A 17,238-nucleotide genomic window follows, 5' to 3' on the forward strand; every position below is an offset into this window, starting at 1 on the left:
TCCAAAAGGGAAGGTGTTTCAGGACTTAATTATCATCCCACTGTCAGCAGGGGCTGGCAGAAGGGACAATCTGGTGACTGCTTGGGAAACAATGCACCTTGCCTGGAGACTGCATACACAGATGCACATACATGAGGCTCCTAGGTCCCCTCAAGCTCCTGCAGTGGAAGTTAAGCCTAGCCATCCATTACATTCAACCTTAGCCATCAGTTTGCCTCCGTCTACCTTCCCAAGACTTTCTTCTTAAGGGAAAGGATGACACGTGGGGCCACATCCTATTCCACCTAGTAGATGCCTAAGTGAGATCCTATTCCACCCTTCTCAAGTCCCTGAAAAACCATTCATGGAAAAGGTGGATGGGTCCCCTCTTTTTCCTACTTTGCGTGACTCAATTTTAACGTTAAGATGAAGTTGTGCTACAAAAATAGATACACTGGTAGTTTTTCAGGCACTCAACCAGGCTGGAAAAGGATGGTGCTTAGGTGCCTGCCGTGGAATAGGATCTGGCCCACCATGAATTTTTTTTAAATTATTTTTTGTTTTAAGGACAGATCCTTTGGGAGAGGGGAGGAACATCTGTTCTCTCCTTTCCTGCCACTCCTGCTCTTGCTACTTCAACCCCCAGTACCTACCTATCCTCAATCCTTCACTTGAAGGAACTGGTGGAACTGACCCAGCCAGCGGGGGTATCAGCTAACTGTCTCCATTGTGTGTCCTCCCACTTCCATTGAGTATATACAAGTAGAGACTTATGGTTTTCCAGTCTGCAAAGTCTTTGTGGCAAGTCTACACCTCAAAATCTGTTAAATGGGCAGAAGATCTGTGAAAGCAAGGGTCTCCAGATGATTATTTCCAGACTCTACAGGAAGGGAGAGACCTTCCTCCACCCACATCTCTCATTAGTTTCATGTTTTCTCCCTCATCATCATGTCTATGTTTAGTGGCTAAACTGCTCTTCTGGGACCCATTTTAACTGTTATTTGCTTTAATTAGGAAGTGTGATTAGACATATTATTAAGCACTCCCTTAAGAATAAGGATCCCATTGCACTAAGTAAGTCATGGAAAGCTGACAAGCAGAACACTCCACAAACTGCTGCATCCTCTTCATGGCTGCACATACTCTAGGTTGGGAATTTAAATCAGACCGCTGCCTCCATGAGTTGCCAAAAAACAATTTTGACTTGGCCATGACATCGAAGTAACTGATCTAAAGAACTGGTGAGACACTGCCAGTTAAATGTGGAATGACAGTGCAGGACAGCTATTGAAAGAATGATCTTGTGATGATTCCTGGGTCTGGAATTCAGCAGGGAGGAGAGATTAATCCTGCCTTCCCACCCAAGAGATGGTTTGGGCCAGAGACCAAAGTTTCCAAGCCCAGTGATGGAGGCTGCAATGAAGCCATCTGTGCCTCTCCCAGTTCATAAATCCCTTTATGGCTCAGGCTCATACACTTTAACTACCCCATAAATTTTTTTACAGGAGCAGCTGATGCTCCAGCCAGGATTACAAAGGGATTTACAGGATCGTAACCAAGACTGACTGATCCAAAACCTGAATGAATAAAAAAGAAAGGCTAAGTTGGGATGCAGCAGCCTGGTGCCCCATATCTCTGCCCTCTGCTGATGCAGCCTGGGCTTTCAGTGTCCTGGGGGACTCTTGGGAAAATTCTGCATAGAGGATACCATGTGTTAGGCTGGGGACATATTTATCTTCACTTACTGTCACTGGGTGATATGCGCCCGAAGCGAACTAGATCATCAAACCAGGTATTTCTCCTAATAGCAGTATTCAGAGGGTATGTCCTTCCTCTCCCCTCCACACTGAGTTGCCCTTCCTCTGCTTGCTGGAAGGGGTGCTTCCAGTGTGCTTCCCCCCACAGAAGAGATGCAGAGTTATTTCTCTTCTTTCCCCCTCAAGCGCATCAGGAGCAGGAGGAGCAGCCTGTGGATCCAATGCTGCCAGGTTGTTAGGCAGGAAGGAAAGCATGCAAGTGTAGAGGAGACTCTGTCCATGCATTCAGAGGCACATCCCATGCCGGTATCAAACACTGCTCCGGGGAAAAGCTAGGCCCTTTTTGCACTGCTGCCACTGCCCTGCCTCTCCTAAAATTGTCATTTATTCCTTCACTTTCTCACACTTTAACTGTTGCAAGCCCCTTTCCTTGATCTTCCTTCCAATTTTCCCTCTCAACCACTGCTCTGGAAACCTCAACATGTGCGTGAGGCCCACCTTCCCACAGAAGGAAAATAGGAGACTGCCTCAAGCAGACTCCATCCCTTCGCGCTTTCCCTTCCTTACATCGTCCAGTTCAAAGCAGCTACCTGGCTTTTGAAACACGACTTGCTCTAGCCTTTCAAATGACTCCCGTCTCTTCCTGTTCTTCTCTTTAGGCACTGACTTCCTCCACAACCTTTCACCATGCCTCCCTGCTGCTGGCATGACAGCTTGCTCCTCCACAGCTCCCAGTATCTGAAAAGGCCCTAAACATTCAGATTCATTCCTTCCCCATATGCATCCATTACTGTCCATTAGAACAACCATCTCACCCCTTGCATGGCACAAGGGATGTGCAGGGAGCTGAAAGGACACGTCCATGAAGCACTGAGCTCATGTTATAAAGGTCTGATCCTGCACTCATTAAAGGACATAAGGGTTCTGCCTCTGACCTTAATTGAGGGGCAGGATCAATCCTAAATTAGATAAGAAACACAGGCTGGGGTGGTAGGAAAGCTGGTGGAAAAGAATAACTGAATGTAAGGCTGAGGAAATGCAGCTCTACAGGAAGTTTGGTTACTCTCCCTTCAGAGAGCAGACCACTTGAATTAACTAGTCTTGTATGTTTCTGGCAGGTTAGTTGCAAGGGGGTGGGCTGTTAGTTAATATTTACATCTGAACTTCAGTTTTAGGAAAATTATCTCTGACAGGCTGGAGAAAAGCAGAATGCTTTATGGGAGGCCATGGAGAGGGTGGGTGTTTGGAGTAGAATGGAGAGCATGGAAGAACGCGTGAAGATCAGAGCATCCGTTTCTTTCTCCATCTGCTAACGTTTAGCTCTGCTGATGTATTATTTAGCTGTGTGAAGGATCCTGAGAGACAGCGACTATGAAAGATGCTACTCAAACAGGTTTGCACAGTATATTGTCTCTCTGTAAGATGTCAGCAGGTCTTTAGGACTGTCAGCCAAATTGCAGAGCATGATGGGTGGTGTAGTAGATGGGGCAGGTGAGGAAATTATCCCATCACTACATTTGTTGCTGGCTTTAAAGAAAAGTGTTTCCGCTACAAAAACTCCCTGCATTAAGCTGGCCTGGCTAGACCAAGACCCTGGGTGATCTAGTCTGTAGGGTCAGCAAAGAGGAGATGAGGTAGGAGGGGAAGAAAGAAACCAAGGGATTAATGAAAGGCAAAGGGAAGACAAACCTATTTATTTCTGGCTGAATGTGCTGTCTACCAGGAGATGCAAGGGCATAGATTTCCACAGCCACTTACAGAATTTTCCTGACTGTTTCCCATTAGGATGAACAGGATCAGGGCATCCAAATCCTCTAGGCAGTGTTGAAAATCTCATCCTTAATGTCCACGGTTGACTATCACTAGGGCTGGGATTTTCAAAGGGGCTCAGAGCTGGGAACCTTATCACTGACATCAATAAGTTAACTCAGCTATGCACTCTTCTTGAAATTCCCCCTATGAAAACTTTCTTTGTTCCTATCCCAATTGCCCTGACACCTGGGCAGCAGTATAACCTGCTTCAGGTTCTCAATTACTAAAGCACGGCACATTATTTCATTTTTCAGAATGAACTCAAATACTTATTTTTGTAACCATGGACTTTTTATAGTGTACCTGAATACAAGCCTAGGCATTAAAGGCATTTACTAGACAATGCACCAGAGCAGGATTTGGCCTACTCAATCTATTGAGTTCTGAACTATAACATTTTTCATATTCAGGTTCTCTTGAAGTGCTTTCTGAAGTAATGGCATAGACTAAGCACAGGAAATTGCAGCCCAAAAGGTGATTTTTTCTGAAAATGTTGAACACGTCTAAACCTAGTGTTTATTGATAAAACTGTTTGGTAAATTTATGCACCAGCCACTACTAAGAGACCTCTGTATTAGTGATAGGCAGTGTGATGACAGATATGAAATTGCTAGTGACAACCTTACAGACTCTTTGCACTGATACTTATAATAGCAATTTATGAAAATATTTCTTGGATTACACAAATATTTATATCATAGCAGAGGAACTTGCCGTCTGTACCCTATTTACAGGGATGCACACTCTACAATGGCAATAAAGTGACTGCCAGTAATAGGAATTAAACACTAAATTCCCTGTGTATGCAAATACCAAGCACACAAAGCCTTACATAATCCATCATGCATGTATTTGTTTGTGCGTCCACTGTGCATGCAGGTTCATGTATAAACACATGCAGAAATGCATATGGACCCTGCCAAAATTTGGGCACCTAGGTGAAGTTATTTAACTACCACAATTCAATTTGTTATAATTTTTCAGCTATAGAATCTAATTATTGGAGGTCTGTCTTATATTTAGCCCCCTCCGACTTCTATAGCAGGGAAAATAAATCTAGGGGGTCAGGTAGCACCCCGCTTGCCCTCTGCCCCCCCCACCCAACCTTTTTCCCCTGAAGTCCCTTCTTTTCTGTCACACCTTACTTTCCCTGAGCTCATGGAAGTGAAAAGCAAATTTGAAAACACTCACCTAGAAAAAAAGATACCTGTAGTAACTTGTGTATATGGCAATTACTACAGGTACCTATAGACTTAATTCATCCTGAATTTATGCAGTTTACCTCTTTTGAAACTGCTGCAAGTTTTAGCTTAGGTACTCTGCAAACCAAATTTTAAATAGCACTTTGTCACCTACTTGCATATGTGTGTATCTCTCTCTCTATATATATACATATATATAAAAAATACATATTTCTATATGTATAAATAAATACATATATATGCCTGTACCTTTACATTTCTGTCTCATGGCTGATCTGGTTCACATGAGAGTCTATAACACACATTTACAGTTATACCATCATCATCCCTATTACAATGACTGCAACCCCACAGCTGCATACCCATTTGTCACGGAGTCACGTAGGTGCCCCATGACTGTGAGGGTGATTGGCAGAGCTGCCAATCACCTGGGCAGCTCAGGTGCTGGTTACCAGGGCGACCAGGCAGGTCACGTGGCCAGAAGGGGGCAGGGCCAGGCCTTTATAAACAGCTTAGGCCGGAGCCTGACTCACAGTTCCCTTCTGGCTGCTGCAGGAGCAGGAGCTCTGCGGCTGAGCTGAGTGGCCTGAGTTAGTGGTCGCAGCCTTACCACACTAACCGGCTGTGATGATGCAGGGAACAAGATCGCCCTGAAGGGAGGTAGGACTGAGAGCCCTGGCGGGGCTTGGGAGTTATGGTTAGGCATATGGAGCCTCTGTGTTTCTGTTGCAGCCAGATGGCGTGAGTTTAAGTTATAGTTTGCACCGGAGGACCAGGTGAGGCTGTAGGGGAGCGAGGAGGCCTCAAGGGGACTCCCCAGCAGTTTGGGGGTTCCCGGTGCCCAGTAGGGGCACAGTGCCAGCAGGGCACTACTGTCGGTGCCGAAGAGGCACCGTATTGCGCCAGGGAGGCACGGTGTGCAGGGTTGCAGACCCCAGCCCATAAGGGCGGTGTACGCCCAGTCAGGCAAAGGGACCCAGAGAAGGGTCATGGGGACAAGCACAGTGGCGAGCGCCTGTGCCCCTAGCGCGAGGCGCGCGGCGTCGGCCCTAGAGAGGGCAAGGCCCCAGAGCGGGGCAGGGACGGAGCGCGAGGCGCGCGGCGTCGGCCCTAGAGAGGGCAAGGCCCCAGAGCGGGGCAGGGACGGAGCGCGAGGCGCGCGGCGTCGGCCCTAGAGAGGGCAAGGCCCCAGAGCGGGGCAGGGACGGAGCGCGAGGCGCGCGGCGTCGGCCCTAGAGAGGGCAAGGCCCCAGAGCGGGGCAGGGACGGTGCGCGAGGCGCGCGGCGTCGGCCCTAGAAAGGGCAAGGCCCCAGAGCGGGGCAGGGACGGTGCGCGAGGCGCGCGGCGTCGGCCCTAGAAAGGGCAAGGCCCCAGAGCGGGGCAGGGACGGTGCGCGAGGCGCGCGGCGTCGGCCCTAGAAAGGGCAAGGCCCCAGAGCGGGGCAGGGACGGTGCGCGAGGCGCGCGGCGTGTCGGCCCCAGAGGGGGCGAGGCCCCAGAGGGGGCGAAGCGCAGAGAGCGCGGTACAGGCCCCAAAGGGGGCGAGGACCCAGAGCGGGGCAGAATAACCAGTGATAGCGCTGGCCCAATGGCGCCGAGACTAGGGCGGCGATAGCGCTGGCCCAATGGCGCCGAGACTAGGGCGGCGATAGCGCTGGCCCAAGGGGGCACCAGTAGAGAGGGCGGCGGGAGTGACCCGGCCCAAGGGGGCGCCGGCGATTAGCTAGACGCCGGCGAGAACCCGGCCCGGGGGCGCCGGTATTAGGTGGGGCTAGCGAGCCGGACCCAGGGGGCGCCAGCGATTAGCTGGATGCTAGTGAGACAGGCCCAGGGCGCAGGGAACAGGCTGGAGATAGGAGCCCGACCCAGGGGGCGCCAGCTGGGCAAGGAGCCCGGGGGCCCGAGAGAGGGAACGAGGGCACCCGAGGGGCAAGGGACTATACAAACGTCCCCCAGAACAGCTGCGAGGCTTGGGGCGTGCTAAAGGGGAGGTTTGGAGGCACGCATAGCCCTTAAGGCGGGACGCATATAGATACCCCATTCTGGAGTAGGGACAGGAACACCAGTACCGTCCACTAGGGAAACAGGCAGCCTCCATACTATATATATATTAGTCATCAAAGTCGTGGCGGGCAAGATTCTGAGGGTGCTACGTTTACCCTAACGTGACGGTAGGGGGCACTAGGGAGTTCACGGCCGCCCCAGGCCCCGCTCCCTCACACCATTACCATCTCCTTTAACCATTACAAATCATGCAAAATTACTTGTATATAGTACAACCTATGCTTGACATTCGCCCAAAACCAAAAGGCTCATGATTTATCATACAGCTCATCAGGCTGGTCTCCAGAAGAGACAACAGTGTTTCAAGCCATAGTGACCACACAGCTCAGCACTGCTCAGTATGTGTGTGTGTGTACTCCACATACCTCCCATAAAAGAGCCATGTGCTAATTACCTTGTGACTCATGACTGGAACCGGTTGTTCTTGTCATGAGTCCCAGAATCCTTCAAATAATTATATACAGATGAAACACAGGGCAACCTGGTCCAGCTCCACCTCATGAAAGGCAGAGACACACTAATCATATGTAACAGGCTGAAAGAGGTTGGAAACATAGGGATTCTAGGTAAACTGTTTGGGGCCCCATCCAGTGATGTTTGCTAGACATTTACGGGTATTTAAAAAACAAGTCTAATTGGAAATGGGAAAGGTGCAGCTCAGATGTGGGAGTGAAGAAGTTGCCAAAACATACTCAATGCGGTGGCTCACCATGACTTGAAACAGAGTTGGCACTGAGGGGGACTGTGTTTAATGGGCCCTACCACATATTTTATTCAGAAGGCCTCTAATAACTCATCCTTGTGAGAGGCTCTCATCTACTTTGTGGCAATGGGAGACTTCTTTCATGCTTTCCCACTAGCTGCTCCTCAGCCTTTTGGATAAGAGCAAGCATGATGAGGGGGCATCTGAACTCTAAGGTTTCTGGGCCTGGGCCTTATACATAGGATGCCAAAAAAAATTAATAAAGGTTCCTATCATCATGCTTGCCCAATATGGGGCATCTTTTTATAGTTATGCCCAGTGTTAGCTGCATTTAATCAACTTCACAGATGGTTTCCATTCCAGAGAACCTGCTGCTTTTGGCAGAAGTTTAATTATAGATAATGTACTTAGTGAGGTTTCTTTGTATGTGAATGTAAGATAAGGGCTTTTTTCCCCATGTTGATTTGGGGGGGACCTCATTTTATGTGTGTAAATATAATACATATAGAAAACAACTGCTTTTGACAGCAGAAGCTGCATCTTTGCTAGGCAACCTCTGCTAAGCTGGTAGTATTGTACTGATGAAGTCTCTGTAGTCTGGACTGGCCCAAACATTGGCAGGAACCTGGTATAAAGTCCAGCCTGCTGATCCTCCAGGAATTGGAGATTTCATTACTAGTATTTCAAAAAGCACTGACACAAAGGGAAGAGCTGCAATGTCACATTCAGCTCCCCATCCACACAATGATAGTAAAGCTAACTAACAGCACTACAGTGTTTGCGTGGCACACTCACTAACCTCAGTGAAACATTTGAACACAATGGCAATGAAGAAGAAATGGTTGGCACTCCCAAGCCCCACATCTGGGAATGCCACACCCACTCTAATGTCTGTAGCAAAAAGCAAACTGCAAACGCTGTCACACCTGGTGTGATAAAGGCAAATAAGGTATGCTGGGGAATGTCTATCTTAGGCCAAGTACTGGGAGCACTTATAACCACGTTAGCACTACAATCCATCTGGGTTAACGAGCCTCATCAGTGCTAGCTCAGGTCACTTTACACAGCACTTCATTATGCCCTGTAGACATACCCTTATATGTATGCAAATACAAGAGCATCATTACATAAACAGATCACATCTTAAATGAAAAAAGTCCCTCTTTCCCTTTAATCCACAAAGGACTGTCTCATGTATGAGACATTTCACTATTGTATATATCTGTCAGGCTTTCCCTTCCCCAAAGTACTATATCAGATCCTGGCCCTGCAACTCCCCACCGCCTATCCGGCCAAGGCAGTGCTGGCATGAACAGCTGGGCCATGTGAGGGGAGATTCTAATTGCTGTTTAGTTAAATGAATGGATTATTTGTTCCAGTTGATGCACTTGTTACTGCATTAGCTGCTCTCCACAAATTTCCCACCTGTTTTCCTTTAGTGTGTGCAATAATAGCATTAGCAACAGGAGCCTCTCTAACCTTGGCTGAGTCTTCCTTGAAATCCAAGAGCCCGTGTCCCACTGTCAATATCAAATGCTTCCAAGCAGAAATACTCACCTTGCATAGAATTTTTTAAAAAGTCATTTTGTTGCGTCAAGTATCAGCCTCTCAATTGCAGAGGCTAGTAATATTTAAAAATGGGCAGGGAAAATGACAGACAAGATCACTTTGCAAGTATAGTTCTGAGAACAGAAACTGCACTTCGGGCTACAGAAAAGTTCCCAAGGAAACCCTTTGGTATTTTTCAGGAGCACTGGTGCAGTGTGGTGCCTTTTAGCACCCTTTTAAAAGCCCAGTCTGGGTAGGGTCATTTGGAGTCTTGCAAAAATATGTGCTTCTTGCCAGAAACCCTCCCCACCCACCCCCAAAAAAAAAAATAAATAAAAATTTAAAAAATTGCCTGACTTTACTCAAACCATCTTCTCTCTGGTCCGCCAGAACTGCTTTCATGCAGCTGGCACTGGTCCGGTCGTTTGCCTCTGTCTTATAACAAATAATTCTTCCCAAGGAAAATTTTCCTGTCAGTCATTGAGACAAAGCACTGTTTTTGGAAGTGGCAGCATGGGGAGCAAGCTGAGGCCCAAGGACAAGCTGCAGAAAACACTAATGACTTGGTGGACACATTTTAGCTGGCGGGCATTTAAATAAACCTTTTTTTTCCCCCAATACAGAAACGCAGCAGCAAAGACAAGCACAGAAAGAGGAAGTGGCAGAAGGAAGAGAGACCCATTGTGTTTAAGCGAAGTCCAGGGATATTTGGAAAGCAATAAAACATTTGCTTAAAGATTTGCTGTTCACGGGGATAGGAGGATCATATTCAAGGGTTTCGGTGCAGCGCTGAGCAGGTCAATATAAATCTATCAATATTTCCACAATATTTCCCTGCTCTGCACTGACTGACGTTTTGCTCCACCCCCCACCCCCTCTTCTTTCACATCCCCTTCACTCAACTTCATGCCACACCAGTCCCGATGCCTTTCTCCCCTCCCTCTTCTCACCAGCTCTGTCTTCCTCAACCCCTTCCCTTGTCTTCCTGTGTGTCTAGACCCACTGTTTCCTACCTCAAAAAATCATGGGATTTACCAGACTGTCTGGTCTTCTGTGTTTGTACAATGTGCACTGCAATGGGGTAGGCCCCTCGGCACCGGTGTACTAAACATAATTCATGCTTATAATAAAAGCCACAACACGGCCAGCTAACTTCAGGATACAGGATACAGTTTAATATAACTGCAGGGATTTATGCACATGAACTCCAAATTAACAGCATGAGAATTCCTCAGCTACGACAGTCAAACTCTTCCATAGACAGCACAGACCTACAGCTTGCCTTTGTCACTATTTCTTCCACAAGTATTGCTATGCTCTGTTGCCCTCCTCAGACAAGTAAGGACCAAAAAGCCCTAATACTGTTCACGATTTGAGCCTGCCTGCCTAAAAAGCTGTATCTTTTAGGTAAAACCACTCCCCTCTCCTCTGTCTTTCTAACACCCCAGCATTTTCTTCTTCTGACTCTGTGTTGCTCTGGTGCATAATGTGGGCATATGTTACATGACAATATTTAGGCAGGACTAAGACAGGAGGTTTGACTGATGTAGGGAAGAAGGAGTGTGAGGCTATTTCCTCTGGAAAGTCCTGTTGCTCTCAAGAAGCCACTTGCATTTTAGATGATGCTATAAAAATGGCAGCATATTATGCCTACTTTTAACAGGTCTAAATGCTCTTATGCAGTACAGGGTTATGAAAAAAAATCAAACCCCACTGTTGTAACATTACTGGACCAGTACTCTCAGAACTGGAGATACTGACCCAGCTAGCTGCAGCATGAGGATGCTTCAGTGTGGGGGCTGCTGGCTGGCTACCCCTGCACTGAAGCACCATTGTGCCCAAGCCAGCCCCTCACAGCACATTGTGCCAGGCAGGAGCAGCCCCAGGTTGGCAAGCCCCCGGGGACCCCCTGCCAGCTCCGACTTGGCTCAACATGCTACAGTCCCAGGCACATGTTCAAATTGCATGCCTGGGAGCAATAAACTCCAGTGCAATATGTTTCATATTAATTGCACATGTAAATGCGCCCAGTGTGATTAAGAATCCAAGATAGCTTGAAGGTTTACAGGGCTGGAAATTTCTGGACACATGGCAATATGCCATCAGTCACCGTGGATGTAACTGAACCTTTCCCATGCAGAGTAAGTGAGCTGGAGAGCTGTATGATCATGGACCTTTTGCTCACAGACAGTCCTCAGCAGGGCATCAGCTGGAGGTAGGTTTGAAGACAGGATATGTGCTCACAACCTAGTGACAGAGTAGATTCAGACTAGATATCAGGAGGCGCTACTTCCCTGTCAGGGCGGGTAGGAGCTGGAACCAACTTCCAAGGGAAGTGGTGCTTGCCCCTACCCTGGGGGTCTTCAAAAGGAGGCTAGACAGCCACCTAGCTGGGGTCATTTGACCCCAGTACTCTTTCCTGCCCATGGCAGGGGTCAGACTTGATGATCTGCTTAGGTCCCTTCCGACTCTACCAACTATGAAACTATGACTCTTTAGCCTTAATCACACTCTGATAGCAACTATGTATTTTTTTTTACTGTTTTGTGTTTAAATACAATAAAAACCTTAGGAAATGGTCCAGCAAAAGACTTGAACAGAACATCAAGGCTGCAGCGAAGATCACTCGAAGTCAGGAAATGCAGAAGTAGGTAAAGGTTGAATAGGCAACCTTAACTCTGCCCCTGTACCTCTGCATCCCTCCAGTCTAATTACATGCCTACACACCATATCTCAAATGACACACTCTATTCATTAACATTATTATTCATCCCATTTGTTCTACACTGTGGGTCCTTTTTAGGGAGAGTGCATGCCTCCAGGAGGTTTTTCTTTGGAGTGTAAATTGGATTTGAGTTGATCCCAATTTTGTATCTCATTTCCTACTCTGCTGCTTTCCTGTTCTGCCCTGCTCAACAGAGGTTTTGCTGCTGCTTGTAATCTGAAGAGCCCTAAAGAGAAGTGAGCGTTTGTGCTAGAGCTATTCCTTGAAACACCTGGGAACAGTAGAGTGTAACTGTTTGCAGCTGGTTCTCTGAGCAGAGAAAACAGAAAATGTCTGGTGTAGGTGTGAGTAGCAATTACTGGTTGAGGTTGTTGCTTTACTAGCTGATTATCTTTCCCAATACAGATAACAAAGACCTGTTTGCTATTTTATCAAGTTCAGAGCTTGCAGAGTTTGAGTTAGCACTATATCTCCTGGATGTCCTAATGCCTGGATTTTATTCTGGTTTGTGGATCTATAGATTTCAAAGGGATATCAGTTCTAAAAAGCCAACCCTCCTTTGATAAAGCTTGACTTCATATGTAGGTTCTTACAGTTGTTTTCCAATCAAATCAGTAACCTAAAGCCAGTAAGCCTTTGCAATCCGTCACCACATATTCCCTCTTTGACCAATGCAAAGTATAAGATCCAGTCTGTTACTGAGCCTAAGATTAAGGGAGAGGGTTGTAAAGCTGACAGCCAGAAGAGCAGGCAGTGGAAAGGCAGCGTGAAAGATTATAGAGGATCCAAATGGTTTTTTTAAGTTCCAGCAAATATTTACTAGTCAGTGCCCAGAATAAGTCCTGCAAACTATTTACATTTTCATGTAAAGATGCAACCAAGAGTCAGTCCCCATTAGAAAAGGTCATGATTTGCTCCAGTGCTTCTAAGCTCAGGGTTTCTTCTTGGCTGTTTTCCCCTCGCTCCTGTATACTTTGAGCATCTCTGGATGACCATTTCTCTCTCTACCCCATCTCTGAGAACTGTGCCTTCCTTTCTAGCCCATCTGCTGGAAATACTGATTTGTGCCTTGATCTATTCAGGGCTTGTCTGGATTATCCTGGAAATTTCTTGGGTACCTGCATGGGGCCTGGCTAACAAGCCTTACTGTTCTACTCGGGCTCAATGCAATCACCAGATTTAGGGTCAAGAAAACATTTCTCCTCCAGTCAGGCTGGTAGGGGTGATGGGATTTTTTGCTTCCTCCATAAACAGGGGCATGAACCTCTTCCTACCATCATCTGGCATAGTTTAGACTAAGTTATTTCCTGTCCCTGCACTGGCAGGGCACTTTTGGTGCCCCTATCTGCTTTTCTCTTTACCTGAGGCAAATAGGAGAGGGTCCTCCCACCCACCCCAGAAGTGCTTTGTATCTGTAGCATGTAAGGAGAGCCACAGTGGATGTTCTTCTGGGCTAGGGACAGACATTACACATAAGCCAGTTTAAGTGATCGGAAACTGGTTTAATCCTGTAACAGAACAGATGTTCAATGCACATAAACCAGTTTGAAAATGGCTGAAACTGGTTTGAAATAAACTTGTTTGAATGTAGTATCAGACTTCACTGATTTGGGTCAAACCGGTTTATGCAAAGTCTGTCCCAGACCCCAAGCTGATTTAAGTTAAATCAGACACCCTCAGCATCCCAGCATGCTTTCTGGGCTGAGTGGGGCTCTCTGCTCCGCAGCACAGCCGGCCTCTCCCCTCTGCTCCCTGGCTGGAGCTCGGCACAGACTGCAGGCATCCCTGCTCCCCCCACCCTCCCTCCCCGTCCCCTCTGCGTTACAGACACCTCTCGGCATTAGTTAGCAGACCACGTGCTGGTTACAGTCCAGGTCCGTGCTGTGGCAGAGGGGACAAAGGGAGAATCAACAGGTGGCTGACAATGTCCCTCTGTTTTCTTAATGATGAGATAAACACTAAGTTATGGGTGATAAAAACTGTTGCCAGTTCCTTGCTGGGCTGCTCAGAAGAGGGGGAACCCCTCCCTAATCAGACTGTCCTGCCAGGGCCTGGCCAAACCCCACTCCCTCAGCTCAGCACTGTGGAAAGGAAGAGAGGGCTGCTCTAGTGCCTCCCAGCTTTGAGCCTGAGTCACTGCAGGCATGTGCCTGCATGTCTTTGATGTCTGTCCAGTTACAAAGTGATTTAGCTTAGCCATGTTAGACTAATCTGAAAAGACTGAATCAATTCAGGTTCAGGCTTTTTGACTGCCCGTCCCTAGCCCTGGACCCTTTCAGAGAAATGGTTGCCTGTGAGCCCAAGGGATGGAGAGCAATGGTCCAGGCAGATCCTTACAGTGTTCCCATGATCCTATTTGTAGTTTATTCTCATCTAGCACAGACTTTCCTACTTATTCCAGCTTCCTCTCCTATTGTGCTGGTCATAAACATACTCCTCACGTTCCTTCATTAGCTCCCTCAAACCCTAAAGCTCTAACTCCTTTCTCTCTGCTTCTAGTGCTTGTAATGCTTCTGTCCCACATCATCTCCCTCTGGAAATCCCCTTGTTTTCTCTCCTCATTTCCTCCTAACACCACACTTTACCTTTGCAATTGTCTTCCTCTTGCTATGCAGCAAACACCTTCCTCCTCCTTGAAGCCCACAAAACTGCTGCTCTGTTCTGAGCTTATAAGTATGGATTTTTTTGCTGTTGTCCTAAGCATCCTCTTCACTTGAGAGTACAGCAGAAAGCTTATCTTTCTCTGTGTTTTTTGTAAAGCCACACAGATATTTCCAGCCCTCTATAAATATTATTGGCACGTAGAATATACACACCCATGAATATGTTACAACTTCCTTCCTTCACCCCTCCCGACTGTGCATTTTTCTCTCCACTCACCTCGGCCAGTGCTGTAGTGCTGCAATTTATCACTGTACACTGCCTCTTTGCTGTAAGCACGCTTCCTGGGGAAAGAGTGGGGGGGAAGGAAAAAGCCTTGCTTGAGTAATGAATAAGTGGTGCATTATAATCTAGACCAGTCAGAGCATCCACAAAGAGTCTGAGTCAATGGGTTTACCTGCAGTTTTGTGGAAAAATGATTATTACATATCCATGCCAACATGTGCACACACCTCGGTGTTGTGATCATACATCTGCATATATAGAGATACACACATGCATGGACACATCCCCCTCCCCCCGTTGCTATCTATCCATATCTATCTGAAAGTAGGAGACACAAAATGGTCAGTGTCCCTAAGGACAAGGATGATAGGACACAGAATAGATTGGAGCCTTGGAATCGGCACCCACATTTTGGCTTTCTGCTCTTCTAAGGAGGAAGAAAGAGACAGGAAGCAATAGCACTCTGTCCATGTTGAAATCCCATTGTTCAAGTGAATTCACTGATTAGACTCCTATAAATCTGACACTGTCTCTGTGGTTTGTGTTCACTTGAATGCAACATGCTTCCCCTTCTTGTTTCATGTCTCACTTCTCATTGTGTTTTCATAAAAACTCACTGAAATATTTATCACTTGCTGAGAAATGCATGGTCTCATCTCTGACTGCAGCAGTTCTGCCTTGGGAAACTTGAGTGCAAGCTTCATGGTCATTTGTAAGCTGCAGTTTGCTAGGTGTCTACAGCTCACTCAGCTGTAGACAGTGCTTAATGGAAGGCTGCAGCCTCACGTGTTCTTACCCTTTAGTATCACAAGGATTCCTCATTTCTCCCCAACAATGTGCCTTGTAAGGGATTCTTTCATTGCATTCCCTATCATCTCTGAATCTTGACATAGCTCCTATCATGTCCGCATGGGACTTCACATTAGACCAAGCAGAGCAGTGAATAATTTGTTCTCTGAACAGCCTCACCACACTGCTTCTGTTGGTTGGTCAGAGGGGGCCCAAGAGCCAATGGCCCCTCCATGGAAACACTACCGCAGTGAGAATCCTCTCCCACCTCACCCCCCTCAAAAAGAAACAAAACCCAGAGTGTAAAAATCATGCCTACCTGCTGCAGACAATTGAAATAGCCACCAGGGAGACAATGAAGACCACACCAGCTGCTGCAGACCCCGCAATGAGAGGCAATTGCTCTCTCAGCTCGGACTTGTAGTCATCTGTAAGGGGAAAAGGCTGTATAAGTTCCCCTCTGCCTATATCAGCCCTGATGAACTAAGAGTGGATTTCTTGGGGACTATTCTGTCACTCTCTTCCTCAGAAGTCCCTTAGTGTACAAGCTGGCTTCAACAGGACTAGCTACGGAGGAAGTCAGCCTGCTACCCTTCCTTTCTTCTCATCGAGACAAAAAAATGGTTCAAGACTCCTAACTGTACAGGGAAATCTTTAGTTAAAAGTGAAAGATTGATGCAATTTGAAGAGAAACACTTGTAAGCTAGGAACAATGCCTGTGTTTGAAAACCATAGGTGAGGAGGATACAGCATTGGGCTTACCTAGTTCCTACATGGATTGCCAGGCCTGAATCACATGTGCTTTGGGTTTAAAAGGAGGTGAAACAAGTTCCATAGGAATAGAGAAACTGCATATTTTTTAATCTTGCCAAAAGCGGAAGGCTGCTCCTTCCTTGCAGGTGAGTTCTGTGAGCTGCTGTGATAGCTGCTCTGCCACACTATACACTGCCAGGATACAGGACAGCCCTCTGGCGTCTCATGATGCCAGGCTTCCTGATACTCGATCCTGAGGTCCCTGGAGAAGGGGAGATGGGATGAGGACAACTGTTGTCCCTTCCTCTGCACTTGCTGCCAAGAGGGAGTTGACAATGGGCTTCAGAGGAGCTGGAAGAAGTCTGGCAGTGAGGCAGTATGGCAAGAAGGAGTGTCTAGCTGCAATTAGGTTGCGGGGCTAACTCCTTTTAAGCTCTTTTGGCATGTCACCATCATCCTTCTTTTACCCAACAACTATGATCCGAAATCAAGAAGCTCAGAGAGTTTAGATGCCTGTTCCCAGTCCTTCCTCCAGATCATCCTGATGACATCAGCATGCTAGGAACGAGCAGAAAATGTCCTTATAGAGAGTAATCTACCAAGTATCTATCAAGCGGACTCAAGAGCTTAAAAGAAGAGTTCTCCCGGAAACAGCTATTGAAATCCCTGGAACACAGAAGTAGATGATATATTCAGCTGCAATGAAGAAGCTAATTTCCCTGGCCACACTCAAGTATGCTCCTAAAAATGTACTGTCCGCTGAGGGGCTCAGAGCATTTGAATGAACCCTTCCGCAGGGAAAAAAAATATCTGGGATCAAAATGCACTCACTGACTTTGCAGGAGGGGAAGAATTAAAACCAGGAGTGGGGATATGGAAAGAACATGTCACAATCCAGAGCCTTGTGAAGGAGCTCAGTGTGAGCATCTGATTCTCATTTACATTAAGGCCTCTTTCCCCTGCATTTACACTTCATGTAAAACTTCTTTACACTTAAGATGCAAATGGGCCTAAGTGTAA

General features: G+C 47.0%; 1 protein-coding gene across 10 annotated transcripts in view; it reads right to left on the minus strand.

Moving 5' to 3' along the window:
- EPHB1 (EPH receptor B1) overlaps positions 1-17,238 on the minus strand; it is a 322,722-nt gene that overhangs the window by 62,993 nt on the left and 242,491 nt on the right. For all 10 annotated transcript variants that reach the window (XM_090052907.1, XM_090052906.1, XM_090052904.1 and 7 more), the window contains 2 exons: positions 15,785-15,893; positions 14,671-14,735 (listed from right to left, as the gene is read on the minus strand). In XM_090052907.1, coding sequence (XP_089909033.1) covers positions 14,671-14,735; positions 15,785-15,893 — 174 coding nt within the window. The remainder of the gene's footprint in view (positions 1-14,670; positions 14,736-15,784; positions 15,894-17,238) is intronic.

This window comes from Crocodylus siamensis, chromosome 6 (assembly GCF_052110815.1).
Source record: "Crocodylus siamensis isolate JL-2025a chromosome 6, ASM5211081v1, whole genome shotgun sequence".
Classification (NCBI taxonomy): Eukaryota; Metazoa; Chordata; order Crocodylia; family Crocodylidae; genus Crocodylus; species Crocodylus siamensis.